General features: G+C 40.8%; 1 protein-coding gene across 8 annotated transcripts in view; it reads left to right on the top strand.

Moving 5' to 3' along the window:
- Nucleotides 1-13,071, top strand: part of LOC119967135 (protein lin-28 homolog B-like) — a 349,253-nt gene extending 336,182 nt beyond the window's left edge. For all 8 annotated transcript variants that reach the window (XM_038799262.1, XM_038799264.1, XM_038799261.1 and 5 more), the window contains one exon: nt 10,677-13,071. In XM_038799262.1, the coding sequence (XP_038655190.1) occupies nt 10,677-11,052 (376 nt within the window). In that variant the 3' untranslated portion in view covers nt 11,053-13,071. The remainder of the gene's footprint in view (nt 1-10,676) is intronic.
- Nucleotides 13,072-19,767: the final 6,696 nt, after the last annotated feature.

Here is a 19,767-nt window from a genome sequence, read left to right as displayed (position 1 = left end):
ATTGCCCCTTAATTGGAAAAAAAATTGGGCACTCTAAATTTTTTTTAAAACAGCATCTCATTTTAATAAGGCTCAGGGTGGGGCTAATGGAAATCTATTGATGGTTGCCAAATGTCAATATTTATATTGCAGTCCCTAAACTGATTCTTAATCACATACAAAATGCCAGTCTCCGTCTCTCCAGTTGTGTGTAATGTTTTCCATTTCTAGTATCTTCTGATTTCTGAAGGGGACCATAACTAGTTCAGATTCTTCTCATAGTTTGCGCACTTTCAATCCTCTAATCAACATGTAAGTTTGGTAAGAATTGTGGTGTTACAATGGCTTTGTATGTACAATGTTATTTTGTGGTGTTTTTGACAATGACGTGGAGTCCATGATCAATTTACTGGTCTCAACTATTGCCCACGTTTCATTATAAAACTGTATACCCACACCTTCGACCTTATTTAGGGAAACAACAGCAGCATCATCGACCTAAGAGTTTATAAATGTATTATTGAGAACTAACTTCATAAAAATGGCCCTTCATGTTATTCATTGATAAGGCTTTCCACAGCAGATCCCAACAAAATAACAGTAAAAGTAGGATGCTTTTACGGGGATCGAACCAGGAGGACGATTGGCAAATAAAAAGTCGTGGCCTATAAGAAGTCATAAAGAGCATGTTTCCATTCTCCAGTTCCTTCAGTTGTCCTATTGCCCCAAAGCTTATAGATTCCATATATTTTATTATTGTCACAAATAGGCTTACATTAACACTGCAATGAAGTTACTGTGAAAAGCCCCTAGTCGCCACATTCCGGCGCCTGTTCGGGTATACTGAGGGAGATTCAGAATGTCCAAATTACCTAACAGCACATCTTTCGGGACTTGTGGGAAGAAACCAGAGCACTCGGAGGAAACCCAAGCAGACACTGGGAGAACGTGCAGACTCCGCACAGGCAGTGACCCAAACCGGGAATCGAACCTGGGGCCCTGGCCCTATGAAGCAACAGTGCTAACCACTGATCGCAGCATGGATATGAAATTGGCCAAGTGACTGGGCACAGAGTGTTTTTTCAGACTGAAGGTAAGTATCAATCTGGAAAACATATGGGGGTGGATGTTAGGATTCTTGTTTTTCCTTATATATGTCCATGTCCTACTCTTGGGTACTACAGGGTACAATTTTAAAATTTGCAGAGGACACGGCACAATTTTAAAATTTGCAGAGGATACAAGTGTTGGAATTAATGTGAACTGTGAGAAGGATAAAACAGGAAATAAACAGGTTGCTAGAATGGGCAGATTAAATTTTATTCAGATAGGTGTGAAATGGTTCATTTTGGTAGGAAGAGGGATTGGGCAATATAAAACAATTCTGGAGTGTGTAGGAGCAGAGGGACCTGGCAGTATATGTGCACAAATTACCACAGGACAGGTTGAGCACGCAAATAAAAAGCATGCACAATCCTGAGCTTCATGCATCGGGACATAGGGTACAAAAGTAAGGAAGTTATGGAACACTTGTATAAAATACTCGCTCAGCTTCAACTGTAATATTGTGTCCAGTTCGGAATGCCACACTTTAGGAAGGATGTGAAGGCATTCGAGGGAGTTCAGAAATGATGCACGAGAATGGTTCTTCAGGAGGGAACTGAAGAGTGTGAAATTATAAGGTCATAAGGGGTCTAGATAGAGGTGATATACAGAAATCGGTCCCGTTAGCAGAAGGCTCATGGGCCAGAGGACAGTCATTTAAGGTGATTGACAAAAGTATGGCAGAATGAGGGAAACCTTTTTTTCTGAAGTGAGTGGTTAGGATCGGGTATGCGCTGCCTGAGAGTGGTGGAGCCAGATTCAGTTGTGGCTGTCAAAAGAGAATTGGACAGTTATCTGAAGAGAAATAAGTCACCGAGCTATGGGGACTTGGATGAGGTTAGTTGCTTATTCAGAGAGCCGGCCTAAACACAATGGGCCAGTTGGCTTCCTCCTGTGATGTAACCATTCTGATTCTAGAGGGCAATAGCTGACTGGAGGGTGAAAATCCTGGAATAGCCTCCACAACAGCACTGTGCACCCACACCACATGGACTGTAGTGGTAAAGGCGACAGCTCACCAATACCTTGTCACGGGCAATAAATGCTGGCATAGCCAGCGACGCCCAGATCCCATGAGTGAATTACCCACATACAAAATTGTTGAGGTTTTTATGTGTGTTGTTTCACTGCCAGTCTTGTACACACCCAGGAAGCCAAGTCTGGGCTGAATACGTGAGTCACAACCTCAAATGCTCGCAGCACAACTCCTGAATTGGTTTAACCAGGTCGGTCAAGGCAACCTTGAGGAGCAGTTTATAGAATGTATCCGCGATAGTTTCCTAGAACAGTATGTAATGGAACCTACGAGGGAACAAGCGGTCCTAGATCTTGTCCTGTGTAATGAGACAGGATTGATTCATGATCTCATAGTTAGGGATCCTCTCGGAAGGAGCGATCACAATATGGTGGAATTTAAAATACAGATGGAGGGTGAGAAAGTAAAATCAAATACTAGTGTTTTGTGTTTAAACAAAGGAGATTACAAGGGGATGAGAGAAGAACTAGCTAAGGTAGACTGGGAGCTAAGACTTTATGGTGGAACAGTTGAGGAACAGTGGAGAACCTTCCAAGCGATTTTTCACAGAGCTCAGCAAAGGTTTATACCAACAAAAAGGAAGGACGGAAGAAAGAGGGAAAATCGACCGTGGATATCTAAGGAAATAAGGGAGAGTATCAAATTGAAGGAAAAAGCATATAAAGTGGCAAAGATTGCTGGGAGATTAGAGGACTGGGAAATCTTTAGGGGGCAACAGAAAGCTACTAAAAAAGCTATAAAGAAGAGTAAGATAGAGTATGAGAGTAAACTTGCTCAGAATATAAAAACAGACAGTAAAAGTTTTTACAAATATATAAGACAAAAAAGAGTGGCTAAGGTAAATATTGGTCCTTTAGAGGATGAGAAGGGAGTTTTAATAATGGGAAATGAGGAAATGACTGAGGAACTGAAAGGTTTTTTTGGTCGGTCTTCACAGTGGAAGACACAAATAACATGCCAGCGACTGATAGAAATGAGGCTATGACAGGTGAGGACCTTGAGAGGATTGTTATCACTAAGGAGGGAGTGATGGGCAAGCTAATGGGGCTAAAGGTAGACAAGTCTCCTGGCCCTGATGGAATGCATCCCAGAGTGCTAAAAGAGATGGCTAGGGAAATTGCAGATGCGCTAGTGATAATTTACCAAAATTCACTAGACTCTGGGGTGGTCCCGGTGGATTGGAAATTTGCAAACGTGACGCCACTGTTTAAAAAAGGAGGTAGACAGAAAGCAGGAAATTATAGGCCAGTGAGCTTAACTTCGGTAGTAGGGAAGATGCTGGAACCTATCATCAAGGAAGAAATTGCGAGGCACCTGGATAGAAATTGTCCCATTGGGCAGACGCAGCATGGGTTCGTAAAGGGCAGGTCATGCCTAACTAATTTAGTGGAATTTTTTGAGGACATTACCAGTGCAGTAGATAACGGGGAGCCGATGGATGTGGTATATCTGGATTTCCAGAAAGCCTTTGACTAGGTGCCACACAAAAGGTTGCTGCATAAGATAAAGATGCATGGCATTAAGGGTAAAGTAGTAGCATGGATAGAGGATTGGTTAATTAATAGAAAGCAAAGAGTTGGGATAAATGGGTGTTTCTCTGGTTGGCAATCAGTAGCTAGTGGTGTCCCTCAGGGATCCGTGTTGGGCCCACAATTGTTCACAATTTACATAGATGATTTGGAGTTGGGGACCAAGGGCAATGTGTCCAAGTTTGCGGATGACACTAAGATGAGTGGTAAAGCGAAAAGTGCAGAGGATACTGGAAGTCTGCAGAGGGATTTGGACAGGTTAAGTGAATGGGCTAGGGTCTGGCAGATGGAATACAATGTTGACAAATGTGAGGTTATCCATTTTGGTAGGAATAACAGCAAACGGGATTATTATTTAAACGATAAAATATTAAAGCATGCCGCTGTTCAGAGAGACTTGGGTGTGCTAGTGCATGAGTCACAGAAGGTTCGTTTACAAGTGCAACAGGTGATTAAGAAGGCAAATGGAATTTTTTCCTTCATTGCTAGAGGGATGGAGTTTAAGACTAGGGAGGTTATGTTGCAATTATATAAGGTGTTAGTGCGGCCACACCTGGAGTATTGTGTTCAGTTTTAGTCTCCTTACTTGAGAAAGGACGTACTGGCGCTGGAGGGTGTGCAGAGGAGATTCACTAGGTTAATCCCAGAGCTGAAGGGGTTGGATTATTAGGAGAGGTTGAGTAGACTGGGACTGTACTCGTTGGAATTTAGAAGGATGAGGGGGGATCTTATAGAAACATTTAAAATTATGAAGAATAGATAGGATAGATGCGGGCAGGTTGTTTCCACTGGCGGGTGACAGCAGAACTAGGGGACATAGCCTCAAAATAAGGGGAAGTAGATTTAGGACTGAGTTTAGGAGGAACTTCTTCACCCAAAGGGTTGTGAATCTATGGAATTCCTTGCCCAGTGAAGCAGTTGAGGCTCCTTCATTACATGTTTTTAAGGTAAAGATAGATAGTTTTTGAAGAATAAAGGGATTAAGGGTTATGGTGTTCGGGCCGGAAAGTGGAGCTGTGTCCACAAAAGATCAGCCATGATCTAATTGAATGGCGGAGCAGGCTCGAGGGGCCAGATGGCCTACTCCTGCTCCTAGTTCTTATGTTCTTATGTTCTTATGAATCGAGTGAAGCTCTGTACGTAGAAGAGTTATTAGGCTGTGGAATTCACTGCCATGATTAACAGCTGATGCAACTTCTGGCTTTGCAAGCTAGCCAATGTAAAAGTCCCATCCCAGTGTTTAAAGCCCTTCCTCAAAGCTTCACGATGCTGGTGATGTTATCCCATAGTGGTGGTTGATGTGTTGGGTACTCTGGATCTGTGGAGACTGCGTTTACCTTAGCAGTAACATAGACAGCCTACCAACACTTGTAATAGTACAACGCTATTTTATTAAGCTAGGAACTGTTGAACATACTTGCACTGTGGGGCGACACTATGTTAGATTAACTGAAGACCTATGCCTATCCTGACCAGTCTAAACTGTTAGCACATGGTGGATGTTTGTGCTACTGACTACGGGCTCTGTCCGTCTCAGAGGCTGCATCCCGAATGAGCGGGAAAACTAGTGCCCTCTGGCTTTATAGTGACCGTCCCCTAACTGGTGATTGGCTGCTGTGTTGTGTGTGTTGATTGGTCTTGCAGTGTGTCAGTCAGTGAGTGTCTCTGCACCATCATATACTGATGTGTTTATTATGACAGTGGTAGATGGGCAATTTGAGAATATTGGCAGGCTAAGCACTTCATCAAAGAACCTTTACAGTGCAGAAGGAGGCCATTCAGCCCACCGGGTCTGTACTGGTCCTCTGAAAGAACATTTTACCTAATCCCACTCCCCTGCCTTATCCCCTTAATCATTCATATTCTTTCTTTTCAGGTAGCAATCAAATTCCCTTTTGAATAATTTGTTTGAACCTACCTCCACCACCCTCGGGAGGTTTGCTGACAGACTCCAACCACTGTCTGGGTGAAATTTCTTTTCCTCAAATCACTTTTACCCCTTTTGCCAATTTTACCTTGCTGGTAAAGGTGAGGGGGGCATAAAGGAACAATTCATGGCCAACACTACGCTTTGATCTGGATGAACTACAAGTATCACAGCTTTTCACAGTAATTTCAATGCAATGTGGCAATAAGGATTATTGTATTATTATATATTATATTTGTTCCTCTTAATTTTCAATTAGCCTTGATCAAAGCCATTAATAGGATCCAAGCGGTGCTTAATCTGTAAAGTTGCTTACATTTTGCTGTAATCAAGATCAGAGATCTTCTGTTTAAAATTCAGTCATTACCCAGATAATTCCAGTAAAAGGGTCCATGTTAGTATTCCGCATGGGCTTTACTGCCCTCTGGTGGTGAAATGTTTACCTTTGTGGTATTTGGGAATAAAAAGTAGCGGCAGAAAATGTCTTCAAATGATGTAGTGTCTTTCTTCTGTTACCTGATTGCAGAAATGCATTTGAAAACTTTGTTTCACATCCTAACATTGCACCATCCTCAGCTATACAAGTTGTTTGTTAGGGATGGGGAAATTTGAAACTTTCATGATATGAAAGGCTCAATGTGAATCCAAGTGGTGGAGTCAGACCAACCACACCTATGCTCACACATCCTTGACCTTGGAAAATGATAATTTACTCATTTTATAGTGCAAATATAAAGGTTATTGTTTTGTTTGTTAATAAATGCACGCGGTTAGTTTCATAAGTTGTGCATTTTGATGCTTGTCTCTGCATCCTGCTAGAATGGGTCCCTTAGACCTAAATATGAGTTAGTGAACCTGCCAAATTTATCAAGCGACTAGCATTGTTCCAGTGTATTGAGTATTATGCCTAATTTAAGAAGTAACTATAACTTAATTGTTGAAAGGAAATGGATTAAGGTGAATGGCTTGTTAGAGGATTAAAACCCATCAATCCAGATACATTTTGCAAAATAATAAACCTTTCACCTGCAAAGTAAGGTCATTTTCACCCCGGTCAAGTTTGTTTTCTGAAGATATTTTTTTCTAATTAAGGGGCAATTAAGCATGGTCAATCCACCTACCTTGCACATCTTTGGGTTGTGGGGGTGAGACACATGCAAACACGTTTGCACATCGAGGAAACTCCACACGGACAGTGATCCAGGGCCGGGATCGAACCCGGGTCCTCGACGGTGTGAGGCACTGCGCCACCGTGCCGCCCTGTCTTCTGAAGTTGTAACAATAATAATCTTTATTAGTGTCACAAGTAGGCTTTGCGCTAACACTCCAATGAAGTTTCTGTGAAAATCCCCTAGTCACCACACTCCGCCGCCTATTCGGGTACACGGAGAGATATTGTGAAGCTTAAAGATTTCAGCCTCAAGACCTCCACTGACAACGAGTCACTCTGGTATTATTTATTTTTGTTAAGTGTATTTTATTACAAACATGTATCAAAACAGGTTACAGCGGATAAACACCTCGGGAAACATACTTCCCAACAATCAACTATCCAGCCTGTACAGATTTCTCCCCTTTTTCAGCCCCCCTCCCTCGTGATGAACAGCCCTTCAAACACCCACGACGAACAGCCCCTCAAAGTGACTTTGGTGGTATTGAATTGAGGTACAGCTGTTGGAAGCTAATCTGTGGATCATGTGATCAGCTGCGAAACAAATCAAAATGGTGGATAGAACGAGTACATTTTGTACTTGTTACCCTGGCATGAAGTGTTGGGTTTCAGCCCTGGGTTGATTTTTCATTTTGAATGGTAAGAAAGCTCTGCAAGTGACAGATCATCAAGAATTTCCTTTGAGAAGGTTTCACTTCACTGCCTTGACCTCACCGGAAATATAGTGAACCCCACACCACTCCATTGTTTGAGCCAGATTAACTCGAAAGAAACTTATGAAATATGAAGCTTAAGAAAATCTTAAATGAGCACTCTTAAGGTCAGAAATAAACTCAGAAAATGCAGGGAATAATCAGCAGGACAGACAGCATCTATGGAGAGAAAACATTTCAATTTGTTTGAGGTTATTCCCACCGGCATTGAACGTTGAATCTTTTTTCTTAAATATGGTAAAGTGTTGTATTTGATATGTGCATTAAATCATAAATTGGTCAAAAAGTATTAGCACAATTATTTTAATGTGTATCCACAGACTACTATATATCATACCACTGTGTTAGGTCCCATAGAGTCCCGAAAGACGTGCTTCTTAGGTGAATTGGACATTCTGAATTCTGCCTCAGTGTACCTAAATAGTTCGTAGTGTGGTGACTCGGGGCTTTTCACAGTAACTTCATTGCAGTGTTAATGTAAGCCTGCTTGTGACACTAATAAAGATTATGATTATTTCCTATTTCCCTTTTTTTTTTGCTGTTACATTTTGGACTCATGGATGATTAATGGGCATGTGTCTTTAAAGCCTGTGTCTTTAATTCAAGCAGAAGAAAGCTAAAGCCTGTACTGGTTTAAACTATAGTTGTAGACTGGCAGGCACCAGTGACAGAGATGGACTGGGTCTCGTTTTGATTGATTTGGCTGGTGGCCAATGAATTGGGCCAAAAGCTGTACTTTGCCCGTTAACAGGTGGTGATTAGATCTTATCCCAATGAAATGGTTCAGAGACCTAAGGAGGGTTCAGTTTAGATTTTGGAGGCAGAGAGGTAAAAGGGTCCAGCTAAACCTCCAGAAAGCAGTTGCTAACACACTCCAGAAGTCTACTGTGAGGGCAGGCTCCCTCTCTCTCCAAAAAGCCTGTGGGTGTTGTGATCCTGGAACTATGGAAGTTGGGAGACAAAACCACAAACTGAAAGCAAAGTTTGATGAGAAAGATTCAGCCTCTCCAGGAAAGTTGAGTATGGTATTTTAAAACTGCAGAAAGGACCAGCACAGGCTGCAAAACTAAGACTAATCTACAAGCTTACTGTGGGGGGGAACAAAGCATGCTAAGAACCATCAACTGAAACAAACTCTTTTTCTCTTTCACTTTTTTCCCTCTTTCCACCCCTCTATGTTTGTCTGCCTTCTGTGTGTGTGTGTGTGTGTGTGTGTATATAGAGGGTGGTAGCAAATTAAAGTGGGAGTTATATTAGTTCATAGTTAACCAATTGTATATACTGCATATTTCATTATAATTCTTGTTATAAATAAACAGTAATTAAACTTACAAACCTGCTGACTGTATTTATTGGGCAGCCAAGGACCAACGACTTTGGGTAGTTTTATAAGAATTTTTGATTAATTCACTTATGTTGTCACTCCAGAACGAGTAGGGCTGGAATTGACCGCAAACTAGCCCAGGGTGTTGTAACAACTGTGAAATGAATATTCTCTTCTAAAAAGATCAGCAAATTAATGTTTTCATTTTGCAGGATGTGTGCATCATTAGCTAGGCCAGCATTTACTTCCCTTAATTAATTGCCTTTGAGAAGTTGTTGGTCTGGTGTTTTTATCTCAAATGTTGAGAATAGGTGTGATCTTATCCCAGCTAGCCAGGCGCATGTGTTCTAGTTTCATTTGGATTTAGACCCATGTCCGCTGGTAGCTATGTTTGGAGTGTCGCTTTCGCTAGTGCTTCAGTCTGGGGTAGAGACAGATGTTATCGCTTTTGTCTCTCTGTTAGCCCGGAAGTGAATATTGCTTGGTTGGAGGTTTCCTAGTCCGCTCAGTGCCTCTGCTTGGTTGAGTGACGTAACATCATTCCTACACTTGGGAGAAAATCCAATTCACCATCAGTGGATCAGTGGTGGGTTCTACTTAAGATGACAACCATTTATTTCCTTTCTTAAGGTAAAGTCGCCATAATCCCAGAAGACTATAAGGTGCTTTCCCCTTTGAGGGGAGAGCTGACTGGTGGTGACTTAATCTGAGGATCTTAGATCATGGAGATCATAGAATTTACAGTGCAGGAGGCCATTCGGCCCATCAAGTCTGCATCGGCTCTTGGAAAGAGCACCCCAATTAAGCCCACACCTCCACCCTATCCCCGTAACCCAGTAACCCCATCTAACCTAAGGGCAATTTAGCATGGCCAATCCACCTAAACTGTACATCTTTGGACTGTGGGAGCAAACTGGATCACCCAGAGGAAATCCACGCAGACATGGGGAAAACATGCAGACTCCACACAGACAGTGACCCAAGCTGGGTATCGAACCTGGGACCCAGGAGCTGTGAAGCAACTGTGCTAACCACTATGCTACCGTGCTGCCCACTCCACCACCACATCTGAGGCGAGGGGCAAGTTTGAGAAGGCCTTCGTGGATACCCTCGGCTGGCACGGGTATTGACCCCATGCTGGTGGCCTTGCTCGGCATCACAAACCACCTGTCTAACGAAATGAGCCAAACCAGCCACCTTTTTTTAAGGATCTAGTCACCGGCAGCTATTGGGGGTGGGGGGGGGGGGGGTGTTAGTTTAGTATTCATATGTAAGTTAATTATGTGTTTGTTTGTTTTTAACTTTTACATTTGCTTGTGATTTTCTTCATTCTTTTATTCTCGTTTGTGTTATTATGTAAAAACTCTAATGAACATATTGTTTCAAAAGGGAAGGTGTTGGTGAGCTGCTTCTTGATCTCCTGCAGCCCCTGTGGTGTAGGTACACCCACGGTGCTGTTAGGGAGGAATTCTGGGATTTTGACCCAGTGACCGTGAAGGAACAGCAATATATTTCCCAGTCAGGATGGTGAGTGACCTGGAGGGAAATGTCCAGGTGGTGGTGTTCCCATGTTTTCTGCTGCCCTTATTCTTCTAGATGGTAGAGAGCATGGGTTTGGAAGGTGCTGCCTAAGGAGCCTTGTGCCAATATGAGTCTCATAATGATATGTTACCAACTTCATAATTACGGTATTTATAGACATCACAGTAATGTGGCTTTATTTCCAAGTTTGACCTGGCCATGTAAGATTTGCCATTTTAATCTCTTGTAGATTCATCATGGATATTGTGTTTTGCAACAGTGCAGGTAAAAGATCCATTTTAGATTTTGTTGTAAGTACCTCTAAATCTAGTTGCAAGCCATTACCATATCTCTCCTTTTATTTCAATACAGATGTTACAACTGTGGTGGCCTTGATCATCATGCTAAGGAATGTAATCTACCTCCTCAGCCAAAGAAGTGCCATTACTGTCAGAGCATCATGCACATGGTAGCTAACTGCCCCCTCAAAACTGTTCCACCACAGTCCCTTATTCCTCAGGGAAGATATGAAGCAGAGCTTCAACCTTCCACCTCTGCATATGCTGCTTTCCCGAGAGAAATGGGAGGGGCCCAAGGATGCCCAGCTCTGTCTCATCTTCAGGAGGGAAAACCAGAGACTGAAAACTCTGGCAAGTCATCCAACGAGGCTTCTTCAAGCAAGTTGTCGGCATCACCTGAAGAACCAAGTAGAAAGGGGCCTTCCATTCAGAAACGGAAAAAAACATAAAGCAAAGCTTCTGAGGCTTATTTTTAAATAGGATCCCAAACTACCTCATACTTGCAAAAGTACAGGGGAAGTAAATTCACATATTGCAGCTTCTTTTTTGAGGAAAAAGAAAGACCCAGTGAATCAAACAAACTTTGAACTGGTCAATTCACTCCACGCAAAGAGTCATAATTGGATTGAGTTCAGGCACGTCCACTGTGCTCTACTTTTACCTTAAGATGCAGAAATTTCTATAAAGCACCCAGTGGCACATGCATTTCAGTGTCAATTTGCCATGTGTAATTCCCTTGACTTTTCTAATCTTTTATAACAAGTGCTGTTCACAGTCCCTTTGGTAAACTCTCGGAATTGTAAAGCAATACACAACACTACGATCAACCCTAGAACTTTCTTCAGAGGCTCCGTTCCTCACGTTGGGCAGCTGAAGCAACTCCATTCAAGTTGAAAACCAAAGGAAGTCAAGATGTGGATGCTGTCAGAGCTGAGGTACCAAGGATATCAACAGATATATCATTGATATTACATGGTAGTGTCTTTCTCCTGTAGGCAATATTCATCATTGTGATACTAGCCACTATCATGAATCTTAATGTTAGGGGAGTCAAAGCTACAGATAATGTGAATGTGTTTGTGTGTTTCTGTTGCCAGTGCTTTTTGGTTGTTTTTTTGTTAATTGTGACTTAAACTCAAATCTGTGAACACTGTAGTATTCTTTCATATATATCTATCTATATATATATATATATATATATATGTGTGTGTGTGTGTACAGATATATATAGATATAGATACAAAAAATTAAAAATAGAGTGCAGAAAATTTGAATGTCATGCCATTTGTGCGAATGTTCTGCAGTAAACACCTCAGCAGCAGTTGGCATTGCTTCCATGCCCAGCTACGATAGTTGCAGTATTAATTCCAAAATATAAATAAGTTCACCTCATGACCCATGATTCCAGTATTAGTAAGTCGCCTATTCCGTAGTTAATTTGGTAATTTGATATGTCTTTTGGATAACTGCCTCCACAAGGTTGACTCTCAATTGGTAATTCAGCCACCCAAGATAAGACGGTGCACATTTCAGTTTAAAAATTAACTTGAGTGTAACGTGCTATTTCATTTTATGTCATGTTACCCAGGTACTGAAGTTCACACTGAAGACTTTGGGGTGAGCAGTAACGTGCTCTTGTTTTTTGTCATGGCATTACATACCTCCCTCTGCAGTGCAGGGAAATGTAGGTACTTCTGACAGTGCAGCCATTTTAATCCTTCCTGTACTTATTTTGAAATTGGTGCACCCCTTGAGAATTAGTGAATTTTACCAAAGCATTATTTGAAAGGTGTCAAGTTGCTGATGTGAAAGCGAGTTACATTTTTTTTTAAGTTCGTCAATATGTTGATCAGCAGGTAGATTATCAAGGAGACAGATGTTAAATATGAGTGGTTCTGCAGGCTTACAAGTTAGAGGTTTTGTACGGGAAATTTCACAAGATGTGAGCTGGGTGTTCTGCCAATTGACTCATAATGGGCCGAAGCATTATCCCATGGTCCATGAGGTGTTTTGGGAAGTACTTTTTTGGACCTTTTTGAAATATTCTAGTATATGCATAGCCTGAAAAAATGGTCTATGTTTCAAAATGTTTCCTGTAAACACACTGCAAAGCTGATATGAAGTGTTAAAATTGCTTGCTGCAGATGATCCTGTAGAGTGACAACATGGATTCAGAATGAGCATATTTTCCTTAATAGTAAGTTCCTTTATAGAGTTTTCTTATATCGTTTATTCATTCTCTATTCTAGCCACATTTAAACTGAAAGAAGGTGATGTATACAGAGTTCTTTGACTTGATTGAAGGAGTGAGAGATGTCTGATAAAACGCACATAATCTTTCATTAAAAGTGACATTTATATTGGGCAGCACGGTGGTGCAGTAGTTAGCACTGCAGTCTCACAGCGCCGAGGTCCCAGGTTCGATCCCAGGCTCTGAGTCACTGTCCTTTATCATCATAGAATTTACAGTGCAGAAGGAGGCCATTCGGCCCATCGAGTCTGCACCAGCCCTTACAAAGAACACCCTACTCAAGCCCACATATTTACCCTATCCCTGTAACCCAGTAACCCCCACTTAACTTTTTTTGGATACTATTTAGCATGGCCAATCCATCTAACCCGCATATCTTTGGACTGTGGGAGGAAACCAGACCACCCGGAGGAAACCCACACAGACACGGGGAGGACGTGCAGACTCCGCACAGACAGTGACCCAGCCGGGAACCGAACCTGGGACTCTGGACTGTGAAGCAACTGTGCTAACCACTATGCTACCGTGCTGTCCGTGTGGAGTTTGCACATTCTCCCCGTGTTTGTGTGGGTTTCACCCCCACAACCCAAAGATGTGCAGGGTAGGTGGATTGGCCATGCTAGAATTTTCCCCTTAATTGGAAAAAACGAATTGGGTACTCTTAACTTTTAAAAAGAAAAATGACATTTATGGATTTGTTAAAATAATAACACCAAAGAGCACTCTCCAATCATGGGATCTTACAGCACAGACAGTCCACCTTACCCGTGCTGTGTTTTTTGTAAGTGCTACCCACTTAGTCACAGTCCTCTGCTCTTTCCCACAGCCTTGCAATGGAATGCTCATCACTGTCCGTGTGGAGTTTGAACAGTTTGCGTGTGTTTTGTCCCCATAACCCAAAGATGTGCAGGGTACGTGGACTGACCACGTTAAATTGCCCCTTAATTGGATAAAACGGGGGGGGGGGAGTTTGACATAGAACAGACTGGATTTTCTTGTTTTTTCACATATTAACATTATCAACAAACACAAACACTAATTGCATAAAAATAAAGCGGGAATGCTCATTCTGAATCACTGCTCCTGGATTCGCAATAGCTGAAGACGGTCGAAATTCAGTGGCTAATGTTTTGCCCGATGCATTGACCGCATCAATACCGTGGCAAGTTTAATCATTTAGTTAAAGGCAAGTGAGTGTGCATGGTCCTTAACAATCCTTGCTTATTGGTGCTGATTGTTCTGAGGGGTTGCTTTAAAAAGTCATGCTTTACTTCCCACTATTAATCATGCTACTAATTTCATTAGATGTACTTCTTTGGAATAAGGGAAAGAATGTGCAACAACCTGAGGTCAGGAACTAATATGCCTTTGGCATCTCGTTATGGTTAATGGGAATGAGATGGCTTTTGCTGCTTTGAACTGCTGTTTGGACGGCATTTCCATGTATTCCAAGTAATGCTGCTGAAAACACTCAAATGTTTGCAAATTGCACACTGATAAATATAATTGAGTGCAAGGCCATACAACAAGGTTTGAATGACTATGTTCATTCTAACCATAAAACTGGAGGATAACATCACCGAGCTTGTGATTTGCATTAGGTTAGAGGGAGGGAGAGAGAGAAAGAGAATCCATAACAAGTCCCTGAAGACAAAAGGCAGCCACCCAGTAGTCAGGTCATATGCCTTTATGTGACTGAATATTTCCCATAGGCAGAGTTTTGTCCAACTTCTGGGGGATGAGAGGCCATTCAACTGAGCCCTTCAAAAATATCCCAGAGGCATCAGTTCTTATGAAAGATAATACTGCAGAAAACTTCAAAGTGTATGTATATTGGCCGGTTTGGAATCTGGTAGGCATTAACTGGACAATACGAGAATGATTAATTAGGTGTAGCTAACATTTTTGTTCTTTATCATGGTGAAGGGGATTGTTGGTTTCCATATCAGAGTGTTAGGAACAATACTGCTGCTCGGTGTGTATATTACAGACAAACATAAACTGCCTAAATGTGACGAGATAGTCTGTTTGACCACTCGAAAATCCCACGATGAAAAAGTGTTTGTAATTGAAGTATTGCAGGTTGTACTAATGCTGTCTTGATGTCGTACACAGCGAACCTTCCCGTAATCTGAAAAAATGTGACGATATTGAATGTGTTGTACCTATCGAGAAATGTGTGCTTACGGAATGTAAGGATTGTTTCTTTATTTAAAAAGTGTATAGACAAATCAGAGTGGCATTGCTTAATCTACATATATAGGTCTTTTTTTTTTTACAAAAAAAAGGAGATTGGGCAAGAAACAACAACAAAGAAAATGCAAGCTGCAAGTCACTTTGACATGCTAAACCAAAGTTTCTTCACCTTATTGAATGAAGAAAGCATGAATATTTCCTTAGTTGGACATTCCCTGTTTGCAATGGAAAAGTTCAGAGCTGAGATCAGATTTTCAGTAACGTAACCCTGAAACCAGAAAGTTTGCAGGTGCAATTTAAAGAGCATTGGCAAGCAAGTGAAGCTTTTCAGTCAGTGCACCACACTGAATTCCTTAGAGCACAGACCAAACATATCAGAGAGACAAAAGATTGGTTTTGTATTTTTGTATATTGTAATGTTATGATCATTATTACTCCAAAGTGTATCTCAGGATAAAGAACTTTACTCAGGGAATATACCAAGTAGGTTTATTTTTATTTGCAGATTAAGTACTGAAGACATACTCAAAAGTACTCTGAACAAACCAAATAGTTTTAGAGCTTGGTATCTATATCTATATTTACATACTGTTATTAGTAACTACCTCTGAGCTTTGCATAGTCCTACATTTCTGATAATCAGATTTATGACACCTTTTTTGTATTTGTTATTTTTGTACAAAAATAATAATGGTAGAGTTGTTTTATCGTATCCACGGCTTATGTACCCATCTTAATTCATTATTTTTGGTTGTGAAGTTGGCACATGCAATGTTGTATGGTATGTTCGATATGGTAAAACAGACCAGTTTGAATTTTTTTTCTGTTTACAGCAAAAGGCTACCTCATCCCTTTTCTGTATATTTCCACCTTTTTGTTGCTTCAGTCTTGAAATCGGCTGTCAATCACATGTTCCAATTCATAATTTTCCGGTAGCTGGGTAGCAGGCATGCAGGTACTATCAAGTTCGAGTTGTAGACATATGTTACTGTATGGGGTTATTCATTTACTTTTTTTTTTAAGCAGAATTTGTTTTGAGAGCCAAGATTAATTTTCCACCAATACTCGCAAGACTCCAAGCATTTATCTTTTTCAGCGAAAGGAAGTGCCGTGACTAAGAGATGTTTTAACTTCACCTCTGTGTGCTGGCATATTCATTCAGAAGGTTGAACAGGCCAGCATTGATCTGGTCTGCAAGTCAGAAGTGTATCCAATTTATGATCCACTGTCTTTCTTTATGTGGGGTGACAAAGGTAGCCTTTTATTAACTTTATTTACAAAAGCTGAAGGCATCACCGTGTATTTATTTGACGGCCCTTTTAAGACTGCAACAAAATTGGCTTCATCATCCACAATATATATTTATTTAGGAGTATTTAAGCACAAGTATCACAGAATTGCTTTTTGAAAGTGGAGCTTTCTTTGTGGTTACTTATGTCATGTGCTTTGATATTGGTCAGTGGAATGGCTTTAAGGGTGTGCAGTAACTTGTTTAAAAATGGGGTGTCCGTGTGGAGTTTGCACATTCTCCCCGTGTCTGCGTGGGTTTCACCCTCGCAACCCAAAGATGTGCACGTTAGGTGGATTGACTGTGCTAAATTGCCCCTTAATTGGAAGAAAAAGATAATTGGGTACTCTAAATTTATTTTTAAAAGGCACAAAAAAAATGGGGTGATTCAAACATGTTGCTGTGGAAAGACCGGATCATGCCTAGGAGTTCATTTTTATTTCAATACAGCCAAACCGAAAGAAAATACAGTGTAATTTTATCAGAACAGATCATTAGTCATGTTATTCGCCCAATACCTGTCAGGTGTTCTCATATTAAGGGCACTTCATTCTGAGCTGCTTGAATCTCAGTTCTTGTGGTTCGGACACCAGTTCCTTCTGACTTGACAATACTGCCACACTGCTCCTCATGGGACTGCACACCCTGTACCGTCTGTTATAAAAATGTCTAGGGCACTTGGGTGGGGAGAACCTCTCTCAAGTAAACCTGTCGTTGAATATAGAATATGAACTGAATGTATATGTGTCTCTTGCTGGTCCAGAAAGCAAAAAAAAACAACTACTGATTCCTCTTCATGCTTCTTGAGTTATGACAGCCTGTGGTTCTTTAAAATGTATGTTGCCTCTTGAGGGTAGTCAAGAATTTGAAGCTACCAGTTGTGTAATAAACTAGGTCTACCTCTTAACACATTGTTTTTCATCTAGCAGCGCTAATTCGCCAACATTACGGTGAACTGCACAGCTGCTAAACTATTCCGTATTTCTAATTATGGCTGTTGGTGTATTAGAACTTTTTCTTTTAAACTGTTACTGAAGACCAAAGTAAACACTTACTTTTTTTGTATTTTTAAATCTTGACTTTATATAATATCTTTAAATTATCTTTTCATACTTTTTAAAATACCTTGGCTACCATTTTTGATTCACATTATGCATTGTTTACAATATTTTAACGTGTTATTTGATTGTTGGAATTTAAAAACATTGGGTATTTATACCACTATTTGTGTGGTTCATACCTTTTTGAGGTCAATTGTTGCTGTCTAAATATTGGATTATCTAGCACTGATTGCCTTGTTTTGCCTAACCTAGTTCTTTTTCATTACTTAATTCATACTTGATGTTTTCTTTTAGTTCTGTGAGACACAGGTGTCATGCAGCCTGAAAATTATTTTACTTGACTTTAAAAATTAAAGTGTATAAATGACATTTAATAAATGATTGCATTCCTTTACTTCAAAGTGTCCTTTTCCTTTTTCATGAAAAGCTGGGAAGTCTAACATTCATTTGACAATTTTTATTTTAGCTATTGAATTATATTTTCACTGCAAATCTATATATTTTAATCCTGAGGCTATTGTACTGAGAGAAGCTCCCACGGTCTGTTCTATTTAAGAATTCCCAAACAAATATATGCCTACAAGTGGCAGAACAACCGATGCATGTGCAGTATAAGTTTGTGCCCATGGGCTCTCCGCACTCCTATGAAAACAATTACAGTGAAATTAATTTGCTGGAAATCTGAAACATAAAACAAATGTTGAAAATGCACAATAGGTTCATCAACATCTGTACAGAGAAAAGATAGGTTCACAGTTTAGTTCAGGAAGCCTTCCCTCCCTCCCACCCCTCAGTTGCCGCCATCCAGTTACTTTTGCATGCAGCCCATAAAAATAGAATGGCCTCCATTTCTCCCCCCCCCCCCCCCCCTTTATAATTAATGTTTCAATAGCACTCAATCTCCTTTCTCCAAAAATATTGGTCCCACCCTCTTTAGGGCATCATTTGGTTCTCGGCTGCCCAGCTGGAGGAGGAGGAAAATGGATGAGTCTCTCCGCACCCCCCACCCCCAGCTTAACAATTTAAACTTGCTTGTATGTTCTTCCTGTGCCTGGTAGCTTTATGGTCATTTTGCAGTTTGATTGCTCGGTGTAGTCAGCCTTAGCCAAACCTTTATTTTATGGCCAATATCAGCCCCTCTCTCTCCAGTGAAAAATAAGCATGCTGCAACCCTGTGGGTGATTATAACTTCAACATCAATGGAAACATGTTCAGTGGGATGAGGTGTGAAGGGAAAAATGTTCAGTGACGTGCTAGGTCATTTCCCTGACAACACCGTTGCTGTCACACACCGTGCGGCTTTTCTTCCTTCACTCCTAATCACTTGATGATTTCCGTTCTCCAGAATCCTATCAACCAGTCTACTGAGATCAGAATGTGACTGTCAGATGCTATTATTTCACATTGACAATTCTTACAGCCTTGGGAACCTGAGCAATTCCTATTATCACCGTGTTGAATCATAGAGTCTCAGGAAAGTTAATAGCACTTTTTTTTTAATACTTAAAATTGGATTGCTAGTTATTTTGTAATTGGATCTGAAGTTACGGCGAGATCAATTTCCTGGTGCTGAATAAATCAGGAGGTTGTCAGAGCAGGAAGTCGCAACATCCTTTGAAAAGTTCTGGGATTTAATAGTTAAGTCAGTTCAAAACTGCACAATGCTCGTATGTATCTTGTCTACCTTAACATTTCACATAATCAATTACAACACACTCATGTTTTAATTCCCTTAAAAGTCATCGGAGTTCAGGCCTCCTTCGAATTGCTCACGTTGAAGGATCTGCACAGGGAGCCTCAAATTGTAGTGCGTCCCATGCCCAAGTTAATGAATAAAGGTGCAAAATTATTCAAAGATCACAATAAAACACTGTCAACTTATCTGGATTTCAGACTACAAAATGGCAGAAAGATTATGCTGGTGACATATCTTTCCTGTGGGAACCGGGATTGTTAAAATATGGATGAGTTGGTTCTCTTGTGTTCTTGATTCTATCTTTCCTGGAGTAATATTAATTCAAACAAATTAAATCTCCAATAACAAAGCTAATAATTTCTCTTGTGGTCTTGGGTTTTGAGACTACTTTGTAGAGAGCCAAATAAAATCGCATTGATTGCAAACTTTTGTAATGTTTTGATGATAGAGTTTGTTTTTTTGCCCCTTAAAATGTTGCATAATTAACTCATTTTGACCGGCTGCTTGGGTGAATTTAGTGTAGGTGACATGAGTGTAGGTGACATGAGTTCAACCTATCGACGGGAAAACTGTGTCATCTCTTCAAGGGACACCTGGCGCTATTTTGGTTTTATTTTGGTCTATTTTATTTCTCTCATTCTCTTAGCGGGTGCTGCACCGAAATTGCTTTCT

This window comes from Scyliorhinus canicula, chromosome 6 (genome assembly GCF_902713615.1).
Source record: "Scyliorhinus canicula chromosome 6, sScyCan1.1, whole genome shotgun sequence".
Lineage (NCBI taxonomy): Eukaryota > Metazoa > Chordata > Chondrichthyes > Carcharhiniformes > Scyliorhinidae > Scyliorhinus > Scyliorhinus canicula.
This window is presented reverse-complemented; position numbering and strand designations above follow the sequence as displayed.